Below are 16,208 nucleotides of genomic sequence, written 5' to 3'. Positions count from 1 at the left end.
TCATATTTTAATATAGTATATAAAATGTTCCATGATTTTCAAATCATTTATTTTAAATTCATTTTAAAACCCCCAAGACCAGGGGATGAGCCATTTATTTTTGTTGCTAATGGGTACTGAATCTGTAGTTTAAGAGGCTCAACTTTGACTATTTGACTATTAAGCAAATATTTACAGAACTGCTTCAAATGTATAAGAAAAGTTCAATTACTTAATCATCTGTAAATGGTGACCTAGGACTATTTCTACCTTTCACAGTTAACATCTTCGAACTGATTCAGAAACAGCCTGAAACGTACAACCTCTGCAACAATAACCGCTCCAGATTGCTACCCTCGCACTGATATACGCAGAAATTGTTTCACTTCAGTGATATTGTGTCGCTACCGTGAGGTCATGTGAATAAATGAGATGATGTATTTGCCTTAATAAAAAGATCCGCCTATTTCCTGCTGCTGAAATTCAGAGCCTAATTGGTTGTACCCTGTGAGATTGATTTCACTCACCTGGCTGGATTTCAATGACGCATTGCTTTTGTAACAATAAATAGAGCAAGAGACCGGTCTTATTCGTATTATGCAGGAAGTTCTTGCTTCAACAGTGATTGAACGGAACTCTTCGACCTGTTCTGTTAGGTTTCCTGATATATAACATTACTTGAAATCGTATAGAAAGTTTATTTTTGTAACGTTAGGTTTGATAAAAAGTAAATCAATTAAAATGGAGTCTCAGGTACGCCAGAACTACCACCGCGATTGCGAAGCTGCAATCAACCGAATGGTTAACATGGAGATGTATGCCTCTTACACCTACACTTCAATGGTAAGAACACGGCTACTTTAATTGGTATTTTGTCATTTAGCATACATCTATTTACGTTTCTTTATAGGCTTATGCTATCCAGGTTGGCTATATATTCAATTCTGGTTGAAATCTATCGTAGGATGGGTAAAATGTGGTTACATTAATTATTATAATTAGTCTTTTTTTAACAAGCATGTCTTCATTCTTATACTTTTTTTGTCATGCCTATGTTTTTTTTGTCATGTTTGTGGTTGTTACGCCACTTGTCTTGTCCACCCAGGCTTACTATTTCTCCCGTGATGACGTGGCTCTGCCTGGCTTCGCTCACTTCTTCAAGGAGAACAGCGATGAGGAGCGTGAGCACGCTGACAAACTGCTCTCCTTCCAGAACAAGAGAGGTGGGCGCATTTTCCTGCAGGACATCAAGGTGAGCACCTGGGCATAGAAAACAGCTTTGTCAACATTTTACTGAAACATTTCTTTGGTTAGTCTGCTCCGGAAGGGCTTCTGGTTTTGATATTCCTTCCTAAACAGAGATGAACTGAAGGAATAAATATAGGGTGACCATATTTTCAAACTCCCAAACCGGGTCCCTTGCATATGTTGGTCATCAAGCATGCTTGTGGTTGGTGGGGGGGGGGTGGGGGGGGGGGGCGCGCGCGGGCGCGCGCGCGGGCGCGCGCTTTGAGGATAATTGTTGCTTTGCTCCCTAGTTCAAAGCTGTTGTTTGGTTCCGACTGCCAGATGCGTTGCTAGGATCACAAAACCTTTGGGGCTTAGCCCACCCCCTCCATTTAAACGCCATATGTGCCAGACACTACAGTAGTCCTTTGACTCCAGATGGGCTGGAGTGTGTAACTCAAGTGTAGGCAATTGCCACAACCTCAAAACAATGACCGTGTAGGTTGTTCCAACTTGTCTCCCAAACACTATCCAGCTAATTTCAAAATGTACTAAATATATTCTGCTGTTCTCATGTGTACAACAATGGCCAAGGCTGCTTTGGTTTCCATGGGTTTTCACATGTATGACAATTCTTTATCCCCAGAAAATGTTACCCTTGACACTAACAACTGTTGGAAGTTTAACTGCTTTTCTTTCCTGTGTAGAAACCAGAGCAAGATGAGTGGGTCAATGGTCTGGAGGCCATGCAGTGTGCTCTGCAATTAGAAAAGAAAGTTAACCAGGCCCTGCTGGACCTGCACAAGATATCGTCAGAGAAGGTGGACGCCCATGTAAGTAATGTCCCTGACATTCCCATGAAATATTCCAGAATCCTGTACTGTAGGGCTGTCCCAGAGGCTGATCAGGTTGTCTGAGGCAGGCTCGTGACATGCCTCCTAAGAACCCAATGGCCTAAATCACTTGTGCCTTTCATCACTTAAACAGATTTAGAACATAATGTATAGAAGGTGCAGTAGTGAGATGCTTCTGTACAGAAGTCAACATGTCATGGTCATTTACTGTAGGAAGATCATTCTACCACCCCTCTGACCTTTCCCTCTTCAGCTCTGTGACTTCCTGGAGACCCACTACCTCAATGAGCAGGTGGAGGCCATTAAGAAGCTGGGCAACTACATCACCAACCTCACCAAGATGGATGCAGCCAACAACAAGATGGCAGAGTACCTGTTTGACAAGCACACCCTGGGGAGCCAGAGCTAAACTACAGCCCTCCCTTACAGGCCACAGCACAGCTGTTTCTCTGATCTTTCCTGCAGGATTGATCTAACCTGGAGCTTATTTACTGGTGCAAAACAGCTGTAATGTGTAGTTTGTAAAAACAAATGGAATTGTTTGTTTAACACAATCCAACAGTTTAAGTCAACATGTCATCTGTGTTTACTCAATAAAATATTTTCAGCTGGATTTGGGTCTGTGAATGCAAGTTGCTGCCCTGTAGCCAAACACCAGTCAGTTGTTGGAAATTGTATACCTGCCAGTTGTAGCTCTAGAGCAGTGTTTCTCAACCCTGTTCCTGGATGCCCCCCTGCATGTTGTAGATCTCTGCCTGCCCCCACATACCTGATGACGCTCAAGAAGGACTTGATAATGAGCTGTTCACTTGAATCAGGTGTGACTGAGCCGGGAGGGACCCAAAGCATGCTTGTAAGACGGGCTGGGAAACATTGTCTAGACTAGAGCAACGAATGGTCTCATGGTTGTAATTTAGACATTATGATGACCACAGAGGGGTGCCCTTTACCTTGTAATGGTGTCAATTCAAAAGGCTACATCAGTGAGGTGGGGAATGCCTGCAGTTTCTCATAATACCTCATCCTAAATTGACTAAGGCAGTGTCTAATAAAACTGATTTAAGGGTTACAATGCTACAACTGGCTTTGTGTTTAAGGGATTTGAACATTAAAGCCTGTTACAGCCCATTAAGCACTGTCTGACACTGGTGTCATTTAAATATTTGGTCTTACCTGAGTCTCACATTCTGTTTTAGTGCAGACTATTTGGCCCAAACAGGCCTTTCACCTTCTTGGCTGGGATCCATAGCCCCCCACTGTCTCCCATTTCGCTTGATGCTGCTGTCATGGCAATGTCATTGCAACAATATTTTGAACATTTGCAAATTATCTTCTAAATGGCTCCGTTCAAGCTGATTGTGGCCTATATTACACTGCAGCAATTTCCGTTGATTTACTTCACAGCAATTTACAATGGTTTTCAGGCTTGAAACAACAGCTGACCAAACAGATGGGGCTATGAAGATTAATTTGGGGGAAGTCAGGTTTGTTGTGTTTCACATGAGCAAGGGCAAGCGAGAGAGAGAGAGCGCAATGGCTGTTAAGTTGGCCGGTAAGTAGTTGGCACAGGGATATTAACGGAGATTACCAGTGGGGGAACCGGGCGGAGAGGGGCGGTGTGCAGCACAATAGTTCTCTGCAACACGGAGGTGTCCAGAATTGTATTTTTTTTTACAAAACGAAGACGCTTGGGTTAATTTGGGGATTTCTGTCGGGTGAGTTCTCTTGGTGTGTGTGTGCACCTTCGTGTAGCTGTGCTCTTCCCTATGTAATGTAAAAGTAGCATCCTAGACAACCTAGAGGTCATTCGAACCCCTGTGCTCTGTTCGGTAAATCTGCTACCAAGCGGTTAGGCCTGTGGCACAAGATGTCCGAGGGTTAACCTATGTGGGGACAATACCATCTCTGAGTAATAGATATATTAAAACTGACATGTTCACAAAACAACTGTTTATTTTCTGGCATTTTGTTCAGTTTAGCGAAAGGCCTCCAAGCCGTTAAGCATGAAGTGCTCAGCCGTTGCCATTGGTAAAGTTGGTGACAGTTTGATTACTATCCTTTTTTTTGTTTATCCCAGTTCTCTTTCACTATATAAATGTGTATTATTAATGTATGTGCATTTTTCTGCTGCTCCCTCCCTTGCTACAAAGTTCCCTGTGTGCCTAACAACCAGACAATATACATTTTGAATGTGGTGCTTATTTTGGTGTTAAACGTTAAATTGTTTTACCATATCTGCTTAGGTTGTATCATTACACATCATTATGGGATGTCTATTCTAGTCTGATAGGTGGTCTTTTTCTAATTAATTTCACTGGTCAATGGGCTATTGTAGCCTAGGGCCCCAACTTCATACTAACCAAAAAGTAATTGTATGTAGTTCATCACGTCTGCTACACAGTGAGTCCTTAAAATCCCATGAATACGTATTAAGACAGGAGTTTAAACGAAGACGAGTACAGAAAGAGTAGTGCCAAGAAACGTTTCTGCAGTACTTTGACGTAGTGAATTGAAACCATCTGAGTATTAATGAATAGTAAAAAGAACTCTGGTAGCAGCCCTTCTTTAGTGTTCATCTGACAAGAATGTCTGCATGTGAATGTTTGTATGTGAGTTTGTGTGTGGTTGGTCAGTCCAGTCCATGTGTTAAAACAGTGTAATGGTTTAATACCTTGGGTTTCTAACCCATAAGACAGAAATGTACTAGGAATAATGCCAAATCACTTTCCTAAAAGCAATTTACTGTTGTCTAAATGTACATGTATTTCTAATATGCCTGCTGTTGTTTTTTTCTGTTTAGGACTAATCATGTAAATCACATTTAATTGCCTCTGTGTATGAAATGTGCCTATTTTCTTCTCAGCGGATCCATTGGTTGAATTGTCATGGATGTTAAGATTATCAATGTAAATATTTAAGTTACATTTTTGGGTGGTCCAATCTGCTAATGGCAGACCAGTCAATATGAGTATCCCGAAAATGGGGGAGTGAAAATGGTCAAGGGTGTGCAGTTGCCCCATCCAGCAATTGTGCAACGACGCAGACTGATGAAGCAAAATCAATTTGGAAATCCCACCCATTTTACTACATTGAAAGGCTGGAAGTCCAGTAAAACTGTCTTCCGGCCACTAGAAGCCACTACGTTGCTCTACAGTGCAGCCCCGACTCCCTGTATTTTGCGACCATCAGTTTAGTGTACCACCGTGAAAGACAAGTGGTGGCTGACCATATGCTTCCTCGATTTCAAACCACACTGTGTGTGTGGGTGGGAGTGTGTGGGCATGTGTGTATCTGACCTTGACTGGGGCAGCCGCAAGCCTATTAGGCAGAAACCTGTCACACCTCCATTAACATAAACACATAAATCCAAGGTCAGAAAAAATCTTTACACCTCCTTGGGACATTCAGCATATCTGCTGGACGGGCTAATGCGACTAGACACCAATCAGACACTGTTCTGAAAATATGACGAGTTTATCTGATAACTAGGCGGTACCTAACTTTGTGACAGCAGGTTATGTTATAGGATGTTTAGTAGTATGAGTGGTTTAGGATGGAGAGGAACGGGAGTAGAGAGCAAACTGAACTGTCCCTAATTTGGTTAAGCTCTGGGATTTGGGGATTACCTTTGGCAATTAATCTTGTTACGTCTGTGCAGTGAGCAGAGGGCAGCAGATATAGGAGGGGCCAAGTGTGTGTGTGTGTCATAATACCAGGAAGTAGGCATATGTAACAGAGCAGGTCTATGACGTGTGTGGCTAAACAACCGGCCTGCCATGGACTCTGGGGGTATTAGTGATGAACCCAGTGGGCAAAGGACCTTGACATATCATCACGCTATGAACCAGGGTGAAGCGTGAGAGCATACAATAATGTTGAGGGATATAAACAGGAGAAAGATTGGAACATGAGAAGAGAAACCAGACAAAATGCCTCAGGGAGGCAGAGACTGATTGGGTCATTGATGAGGGCTCATTCCCCAGCAGAGGAAGTACATGTGGTAGTGTGAGGGGTATACTGTCAGAAATGGCTAGATAATAACTTCTAAACAATTCAAAGGGGGAGAGAGATGAAAGGAGAAAGATTGTAAGCAGTTTAAAAGCCTTATCCCTCAGGATTTTCTTTGATGAAGGGACAACTAGAGAGAGGAGAGAAAGAGGAGAGAGGCAGTAATCCCCTGAGTCTGTGAGTCTACAGTCCCTGGTTCATAGCAAGGTCAGGACAGTGACGCTAATGACATATGGAAGTCAGTGTTCAGACTGTTCAGATAGTAAACTACACAACTTAGAAACTTGTTGGATCTGTCTGAAACAACAAAGACACCATGAGCCATTAGACAATACATGGATAGGTGTACCTAAAGAAACGTAAAATACTTTACCAGCTTAATTCAGTGTTTAAGGGTGCATTCTTTCCAGCTGAATAGTCACACATGCAAACAAATCACTGGTTCAGAAGACCTAAGAGTGACATGTGATTATAGCTTATTGAAACAGAGCGAGCAGTGCACCCCTCTTTCCAAATGACCTGTTACACACATGTACATCATTCTGATTGGGATTGGTGGTGATTTGTCTTGGACAGGGGGTTCACCTTTAGACAAGGTGAGATCGAATTTCTAAAACAGTGTGCTTTTGGAGGAGCTTGGCCTTTTCCATGGAGTGATCATATGATTGTGATACATTGAGCTGTAGACTACATCAGGTCAATCAAACCACCAGTAAACAGAAGAATTTGAAGCAGATGCGTCGGTGTATACAGAGCCATAGGACCACAGAAACATTTGTGTAAATGTCTGACAACTGATTTTTCTCACCCAATCTGTCAACTTTAATGCTGTCAGCCTGCTCCTCCGCTTACTTCACTTTCTTCCAGTTGAACCTCACATACAATACCAAGCCATGGGGGTTCCCTACAGAGCGGAAAGGGGAAACGCCCCTCAGTTATGCTCAAACCCTACAACCCTAACCAAGCTCAATCAAGTCACATCTCATCTCTATTTTGGCAACCTGACTGATATTTAAATGTCAACTACAACTCCACACCCTAACCATCAGTTGCAAATGTGTTTGGAGTTGGGGTAAGGAACCTTAACCCTAACTTCATGTCTCACCTCAGTCTGTACTTAATAGGATTCGGGAAAAATGGCTGCCATATTGGAATTCTTACACTATTACATGGTTCTAAAGTGATTGCTCTTTTGACTCCACCGCCGTTTAGCTAAGCTGCGATGCGATTGGCCAGTGTGCAGACGCGGGCCCGTCGGGCTGCTGAGGAAAGAGAAGAGCCTCCACCGGGTCCCGCCCCTCCCTCCACACACCACTCTGAACACCAGTTCAAAAACATGAAGAGCAAGTTCTTCAATGAACTCACCCACTTGCCAAGTGAGCAGCGAATACACATTGAACATTGAAAAGTAGCTTTTGAATTACTGGGCAGAAGACAATACAGTACACTCTCCTAAGATTCCTTTCTGCTATAATAAGCCTGTTACCAACGCAATTAAACAGTAAAAATAATGTGATGTTGTACTCATGGTACACTAATGCAATAAGGCAACAGGAGGTGTTATATATGGCCAATATACCACACATGTACCACACCCCCTCATGCTTTATTGCATACATATACCACAGCTATCATCCAATCAGTATTCAGGATTCAAACTGCTCGGTTTGAAACCATCACCAATATTACATTACCTTACTCGGCTCATCATTCAAACTGTATGTATTTTCATTTAGTTTCTCATAATGTCCTCTCATCCTATCACTCCTGCTTTTCCTCCACTCATCACAGACCACAAACTTAAAAGTAAGTTCATATTTGTTTTTACCTATGCTTACCAATCCCCGCTACACACCCCTGTTAAAATGCCAGGTTCTTGTGATGTAAAAGAATGAGACAAAGATAAACTATGTCAGAAGTGTTTCCACCTATAACATTAACAATTAAATTGAAAAACAAACTGAAATCTTTGAGGGGAAAAAAGAAAAATCTCCCAATAACCTGATTGCATATGTGCGCACACCCTTAAACTAATACTTTGTTGAAGCACCTATTGATTTTATTACAGCACTCAGTCTTTTTGGGTAGGAGTCTGTTAGCATGGCACATCTTGACGTGGCAATATTTACCCACTCTTCTTTGCAAAAGCACTCCAAATCTGTCAGATTGCGAGGACATCTCCTGTGCATAGCCCTCTTCCGATCACCCCACAGATGTTTAATTGGATTCAGGTCTGGGCTCTGGCTGGGCCATTCCAAAATGTTAATGTACTTCTGGTAAAGCCATGCTTTTGTGGATTTGGACTTCCTCTTCATCTCCAGCTTTCTAACGGATGACTGAAGGTTTTGTGCCAAAATTGCCTGGTATTTGGAACTGCACAAATTCTCTTCACCCTGACTAAGGCCCCGGATCCGGATCCAGAAAAACAGCCCCAAAGCATGATGCTGCCACCACCATGCTTCACTGTGGGTATGGTGTTATTTGGGTGATGTGCAGTGTTGTTTTTGCACCAAACATACCTTTTGGAATTATGGCCAAAAAGTTCAACCTTGGTTTCATCAGACCATAACACATTTTCCCATGTGCTTTTGGGGACTTAATGTTTGTTTTTGCAAACTTCAGCCGGGCTTGGATGTTTTCTTTGTAAGAAAAGGCTTCCATCTTGCCACCCTACCCCATAGCCCATTCATGTGAAGAATACGAGAGATTGTTGCCACATGTAGCACACAGCCAGTATTTGCCAGAAATTCCTGCAGTTCCTTTAATGTTGTAGGCCTCTTGGAAGCCACCCTGGCCAGTTTTCTTCTCGTATTTTCATCAATTTCGGAGGGACGTCCAGTTCTTGGTAATGTCTCTGTTGTGCCATATTTTCTCCACTTGATGATGACTGTCTTCACTGTGTTCCATGGTATATCTAAAGCTTTGGAAATTCTTTTGTACCCTTCTCCTGACTGATATCTTTCAACAATGAGATCCCTCTGATGTTTTGGAAGCTCTCTGCAGACCATGGCTTTTGGTCTGAGATGCAACTAAGAAAATGTCAGGAAAATCCTACTAGAACAGCTGAAATTCATTTGTGATTAATCAGAGTCACTTTAAATGATGACAGGTGTGTAAGGACTTCTATTTCACATGAGTTTGAATGTGATTGGTTAGTTCTGAACACAGCCACATCCCCTGTTATAAGAGGGTATGCACACTTTGCAACTAGGTTATTGTAAGGTTTGTATTTTTCATTTTTCCCCCTTGGAGATTTCAGTTAGTTTTTCAATTTAATTATTCACGTTATAGGTCACATTAAAAGTGGAAAAAGTTCTGACATGATTTATCTTTGTCTCATTCTTTTACATCACATAAACCTGGCATTTTAACATGTCATAAGATTACATAAGAGCAATCCATATTGTACTGTGCATGTCGTAAGGCTACATAAGGCCTCTATCTGTTTCCCAGTGCCCATGTGGGCAATAGGAGCCATAGTGGTGGTGGTGTTGGCTCTGGTGGCCTGTCTGGGCTTCTGTATCTGGAAAAAGTGCATAAACAAAGGCAAGAAGCCCAAGAAAGTACGCGAGAGGAAAGGAGGTCGAGGCAGGAGAAAGAAGGAGGGAGAGGGCGAAGGAGAGGAGGGCAAGGTGAGATAAGTCTGGGGAGGTTGGGTGGGGGGGCAAGTTGGTGATTGATGTAATGGGTTAAGGTATCTAAACTTTTTTGGAACTGACCTGAAGTAATTTCCAGTCTTTAGCACAGATGTGTGAACTGGGAATCATTCTGTGGCCTGTAATGTGGTTTTCAGGAGGGAGAGGCTAAGGAAGGAGAGGAGGAGGAGAAGGAAAATTTTGGAAAGCTGGAGTTTACCCTGGACTACAATTTCACCGAAAACCAGGTCTGTATGTGTGTGTATTTTTGACCCTGCATGTTAATATTTGCTCTCTTGATGTATGACTGGATGTTTTCTAGATGTCTACTATTGATGTTTTTATTCTTTATTCTTCTTTATTTTAGATTTTCATTTGAATTGTTCACATTCAGTTACAATTCAATTGAATTGTTCACATTATAGGTCACATTAAAAGTGGAAAAAGTTCTGACATTATTTATTTTGTCTCATTCTTCTACATCACAAAAACCTGGCATTTTAACAGGGGTGTGTAGACTTTTTATATCCACTGTAGCTGATCTAAATCTGTGTAAATGATCAATGCTGTTAGGTCTTACAGACATTGTAAAAAATTATTTAGAAAAAATTTGTTTGAAGGCCATGTCGACCCTCTGACCTTTGCCTTCTCTTTGCTCCCTCTTCCAGCTGATTGTGGGTATCCTACAGGCTGAAAACCTGCCAGCCATGGACATGGGCGGCACATCTGACCCCTACGTTAAAGTCTACATGCTGCCAGACAAGAAGAAGAAATTTGAAACCAAAGTCCAGCGCAAGAACCTCTGCCCTGTCTTCAACGAGACTTTCATCTTCAAAGTCAGTGTTTTGTCCTGGAGAACATTACGTTAAACATAGTATAAAAGCATGTAAAAAAAGGGTTGTGACACAGTCGAACAGGGCATTCACATGATACTTGGCATGCGCTGACACAGACCCAAGGCAGGATGTACATGCTAATCAAACCGCATCATCAACAGCATGTCTACTGATGGTGTGGTTAGGATGACAGTCCATGTGGAAACTGTTTCACTTCCGAGTACAGCCACTCTATGGTTTTTTTCTATGATATTTTTGGGCAAGGCATTCAGCTTTGGTGGACGCACTCACTACTATATGTCCTTTTATGATGGTTTACCCACATGATGTGGTAATTGCGTGTCATGTGAATGCTCCATAACAACCAAAAATCCCCTGCAGACTACCTTTATTTGTGTTTTTTCTGTCATATAAGGAGATTCAATGAAGGTGTCTCTGTCTTCTCTTTTGTTATTGATTCCATGTAATTCAGCACAGAGGTTTTGGTAATGCTATTGAACACTCTTTCCTCCTCCCTTATCTGCTTGTCCCTATACAGATCCCATATCAGGAGCTGGGCGGACAGACTCTGGTACTTCAGGTCTTTGACTTTGATCGTTTCGGTAAGCACGATGTGATTGGACAGATCTCCATCCCAATGAACAGTGTAGACCTGGCTCAGCCGCTCCATGAATGGAGGGATCTGATTGGAGGAGAGAAAGAGGAGGTGAGAATGAATACAGTCTGGTTGAGTTGTCAATCAATCAAATTCAATCAATCAAATGTATTTATAAAGCCCTTTTTACATCAGCAGTTATAAATTGTAATAATTAAGAAATGCATGTGGGCTGAGTCCAGAGACTGTTTAAACCTAGTCCTGGTCGGAGTCAGAGTGCTTAGATTCTACCTGGTCATCATGTCTGTCTGCCTGTCTGTCTGGAAGGCTGTCAGGCTGCACTAACAAAAATAAAAATGCAAGCTGAAACCAAATAAGGTTCTTTAGAGCAAGCCCATAAGTCATCATTTTAGGATCTGTGAAGAACCCTTTTGTAGGTTATGAACCTGTCCCAAAGCATTTCTTCAGTAGTCTTAAACACATCTACTCTAGAAGAAAATGTCCAAACCTTAGACACATTATTATAGGTCCCCAAGTAAGGGAACACCTGTTCCTGGTAAAATATGCGTTTGAAGTTAATATTAAACTTTATGAAAATGAAAGAAAATGGTTATTGAGCTATTCACTAGTGATTCCTCAGCATCTTGTAACCATGTTCCTCAACAATTAAGCAGATATTTTTGCTCCAATTTAGACCAATCTGTTTATATAGACTTTTACTCATAACCAGAACATTTAGAATATGTTTCTTCAAAAGCACCAATACCCAAAACCTGCACAATAATCCACTATAGGATGCCAAAACCTGAATATAAAGACTGAGAGCATTTGGAAAACAAAGATAGCAGATAAACATCATAACTCTATGAAAAATTGTAATGATGTGTACAGTGATGACTCAGGTTCAAGGGATAGGAATAGTTTTATCAAATATTGCGTTTTTTCAGTTGGCACAAGAAGATCTACTCTAATAATATGGACGTTTCTGCTGTACAGCCTAAAACAACAGTAACAATAACAGTAACCAGTGAAAGCCAACTGAAGTGCATAAAAGATTATGATGCATGCAAAGGTTTGCACAAGTAATAAAATGCAATTGACTGCATCCAGAGGTTTTAATACTGACACTGATCTAATATGGAGGTTATTCTGAAACCATAAGCAGATTTTTGTGGCCTGTGATGGTAATTCCATGTATCGACACTCGGAGTAAGGGACACAGAGACAAAGTTCTCTTTGTACATTATAACCGTTTTATTAATTATTATGCACAGAGACTATTATGAGAGACGCGTCAACCGCTTACACACACATAATCGTCTGAGGAGTCTCTAACTCCATATTCAACCGTATATATCACATAGGAAAAAGGGGTGTGGTAAGATGCTGCCATCTGTCTCATGTCAATCTAACACCTTTCCCTTTGTTCTATCACACAAGTCAAATGCTATCTTCCCCCACCTTATCCTTCTCAACTCCTGAGGAGACACAATGTCTGGATAGTCAACAGAGACACTAAAGGGTTATACAGATTTACGAGTACCCCTCTAACCCGCCCGTGCCGGTCAAGGATGTCTCCTATTCAAACACCAGACCCCTCTCGGCATCTTTAACTAGTAGCTCATTCATACATGTATAGGACGACAAAGAATACATCCTTCTTCTAGGCAGGAGGACATGGCCCAAATACCTAATAATCCTCTGATATTATATAGTCATGTGTGTCACAATCAAAGTACAGATTTACATACCAGTCAATAGAAAGACAGACATTTCTCAAATGCACCTTAGTTCAAAATTTCCATAACAGGCCAAACCTAGTATTGTTAGTTTTTCCAGCAAAATGAAATGGTAAACTGCAGTGGCGTCGTTAGGCCTGGGCGTCCGGGACTATAGCCTCTGATCTTTTATGAATAGCCCCGGATCTCAAATTGACCAAAGATAATAAAAAATAAAATAAATAGCCCCTATTCATCTATAATTCTGATCATGCATTATGACAATGTAGACGTGTAGGACGCCAGCATGTACATCAAAATGTTCTGCATGTACATTCAAAACCCTGTACTCTCTGTCCCGGGCGAAGCGGGGGGGGCGAAGGCCTGAATGTATTGTGATCCTGGTGATGCCTCTGGCAAACTGTATTGAAAGCTTTGACAGGTTAATAAATAGATTACATAGTGTAATGTCATGTAAATAACCTCGACAACAAATGTTATTTCTTAGTGTGTGTCTGCTTTCTGCTCAATAAAACAATATTGATTTATCCATTCAAATACAGTTATCTGTGTGTTTGTTTTCGGTCACAGCAAGAGAAGCTTGGGGACATTTGTATCTCTCTGCGCTACGTCCCCACAGCCGGTAAACTGACCATCAACATCATGGAGGCCAAGCACCTGAAGGCAATGGACTGTGGAGGCTTGTCAGGTGAACCTTTAGTCCTTACATTATCCTAGACAATCCTTGACATGCTGTGACATCACACTGTCCTAGCCAATTCCAACCAATTATTTGACATCACACTGTCCTAGCCAATTTCAACCAATGCTGTGACATCACACTGTCCTAGCCAATTCCAACCAATGCTGTGACATCACACTGTCCTAGGCAATTCCAACCAATGCTGTGACATCACACTGTCCTAGGCAATTCCAACCAATGATTTGACATCACACTGTCCTAGGCAATTCCAACCAATGCTGTGACATCACACTGTCCTAGGCAATTCCAACCAATGCTTTAACATCACACTGTCCTAGCCAATTCCAACCAGTGCTGTGACATCACACTGTCAAATCCCAGCCATGCTGTCCTATTTGTAAAATCTGTTCACCAACATTTTTTCTGCCATTAAACTTAAAGCACTGGAAACCCCAACAAAGATGCTGATGCAAATGCATCCAGTCTTCAATGTTTGACCTCTTTCTGTAACAAACATCTCCCCCATTTATCTTCTACCAGACCCCTTTGTCAAAGTGGTGTTACAGTACCAAGGCAAGCGGCTGAAAAAGAAGAAGACGACAGTTAAACAGAACACTCTGAATCCCTACTTCAACGAAAGCTTCAGCTTTGAGATACCTTTCGGTCAGATACAAGTATGTATAAAAAATTCCTCTAGAAAAACCCATACACTCTAAAAGTCGTAATAAAAATCATAAACACGGCAAACTCTAAAAGTCATTGGAAAGCGTCTTTGGGCAGGGGCTATGGGGAGGGAAAATGGGCAGGGGGTAGGGAAAGGGCAGGGGCTAAGGGGAGGGAAGGGCTAGGGGCTATGGGGAGGGAAGGGCTAGGGGCTATGGGGAGGGAAGGGCTAGGGGCTATGGGGAGGGAAGGGCTAGGGGCTATGGGGAGGGAAGGGCTAGGGGCTATGGGGAGGGAAGGGCTAGGGGCTATGGGGAGGGAAGGGCTAGGGGCTATGGGGAGGGAAGGGCTAGGGGCTATGGGGAGGGAAGGGCTAGGGGCTATGGGGAGGGAAGGGCTAGGGGCTATGGGGAGGTGGTGCATGACGATGGTAACAGATTCAGAGTCACAGATTGATAGTGGAAGTGAGTTCCAAAGACTTGAAGCAGTCCTATAGAAAGCCATGTTTCCAATGATCCACAGCTTGGACCTGGGGTTAATGAGGTGACCAGCTGTAGTAGATTGGAGTGACCTAGAGGGGTTGGTATTGGGGAATAGAATCCAAGAGGTAGGGTGGAGCAAGCTAATGGAGGGCACGCCAACCAAACTTTCTTAAGATTAACATCTCTCTCTTGGTGGTTGTGTCTTTAGTTTAGGCCATGTTTAAGGTATCTTCTGCAGTTTCAATAGAATATTACACTCTCCCACCATTTCCGGATGAATTTTCAAAAGCACTGTGGTATTTAGATTTTGTCCTACTTCTTAAATGTCACTCTCTTCAACCTTTCTCTTACCACTTGCAGAAAGTCCAAGTGCTGGTCACTGTGTACGACTATGACAAACTGGGCAGCAACGACGCCATCGGGAAGGTTTGGATCGGCTATGGTGCCTCAGGGGTGGGCCTCCGCCATTGGTCAGACATGCTGGCCAATCCCAGACGCCCTGTGGCCCAGTGGCATGCCTTACTACCTGAAGAGGAGGTGGATGAGGCCCTGAAAAAACCCATCCGTTAAACGCACACCCACACCTCAACACTAAACAACGGTAGTTAATACAACCCACCTGTACCTCTGTGTGGCTGGGTTTACATTCCCATTGTATGTTTTGTGGACTCTCTTTTATTATTCCCTATTGAAAAGAACGTAAGGAATTTGACCTTTATTTCTTATTACAATTGTACTGTATGTTTTTACCATTGTGGCCACTTGGACCATTATGATGTCAATTTCTGAGGATGGCTGAATGTTTTGTGTTTTTTTGTGTGCGAGTATTGTGTGTGTGTGTGTGTGTGTGTTAATCCATAGTAACTGAAAGCTTTCTCTGGTTTGCCTATTGAACAGGTAGTTAATAGCTAAATAAACTATTCCTAACACCTGATGGATTGTCATGTGGGTGTACAAGTTATTACAGTCTAGTTCTGGACACATTTGGGATGCTTTTCCTTCTGATACTGTCACGTCCTGGCACGGCAGGTTAGTCGCCCTCTCTCCCTCATTTGGAGCACGGACACCTGTTTTTCATTATTGGTCTCATCTGTGTTCCTGATCCCGGTCATTATTTTTAATCTTGTCTTTGTTTGGGTTTCACTCCTGTGTAACTTTAGTCTGTTTTGTCTTTGTGATCTAGTTCATGTTATGTTTGGTTCTAGTTCTTTTATTAAATGTCCTCCGTTCTCCCAGCACGTGTCCTGCTTCTTCGTTCAGCGTTACAGACAGACCAATACTAAGGGCGCAGTGGGTGAACGAAGGGCTCAGAAGTGACTGGTGGATAGCTTCATTTAAACCCTTTTTTGGGGGGTACGGTAACCGGTAAAGAGGTGGTCTGGATGGCAGCATATGTTGCTCCAAAACCTGTGTATACAGTTCATCATGAACGGTGCCTTCACAGATGTGCAAGTCATCCATGCCATGTGCACTAATGCATCCCCATACTATCATGGATGCTGGCTTTT

At 42.4% G+C, this 16,208-nt stretch overlaps 2 protein-coding genes across 3 annotated transcripts; both read left to right on the top strand.

Moving 5' to 3' along the window:
* Nucleotides 1–540: 540 nt before the first annotated feature.
* Nucleotides 541–2,673, top strand: LOC105008973 (ferritin, middle subunit-like). Its single transcript, XM_010868351.5, has 4 exons — nt 541–822; nt 1,085–1,231; nt 1,914–2,039; nt 2,314–2,673. The coding sequence occupies exons 1-4, from the start codon at nt 721–723 to the stop codon at nt 2,467–2,469; spliced, it is 531 nt and encodes a 176-aa protein (XP_010866653.2). The 5' UTR covers nt 541–720; the 3' UTR covers nt 2,470–2,673.
* An 822-nt stretch (nt 2,674–3,495) lies between these two features.
* Nucleotides 3,496–15,935, top strand: syt5a (synaptotagmin Va). 2 transcript variants are annotated; one of them, XM_013140711.4, is made up of 10 exons: nt 3,502–3,775; nt 7,281–7,444; nt 7,860–7,874; nt 9,522–9,700; nt 9,862–9,951; nt 10,372–10,539; nt 11,078–11,245; nt 13,444–13,561; nt 14,096–14,229; nt 15,061–15,935. In XM_013140711.4, exons 2-10 carry the CDS (start codon nt 7,291–7,293, stop codon nt 15,268–15,270), a joined length of 1,236 nt encoding a protein of 411 aa, XP_012996165.1. In that variant the 5' UTR covers nt 3,502–3,775; nt 7,281–7,290; the 3' UTR covers nt 15,271–15,935. The 2 variants fall into 2 exon arrangements, with proteins under 2 accessions (XP_012996166.1, XP_012996165.1); XM_013140712.4 differs by lacking the exon at nt 7,860–7,874 and having other exon boundaries at nt 3,496–3,775.
* The last annotated feature ends 273 nt before the right edge of the window (nt 15,936–16,208 follow it).

This window comes from Esox lucius, chromosome 11 (genome assembly GCF_011004845.1).
Source record: "Esox lucius isolate fEsoLuc1 chromosome 11, fEsoLuc1.pri, whole genome shotgun sequence".
NCBI classification, from domain to species: Eukaryota; Metazoa; Chordata; class Actinopteri; order Esociformes; family Esocidae; genus Esox; species Esox lucius.
Note: the sequence above shows the minus strand (reverse complement) of the source record. Positions and strands in the feature narration are given on the sequence as shown.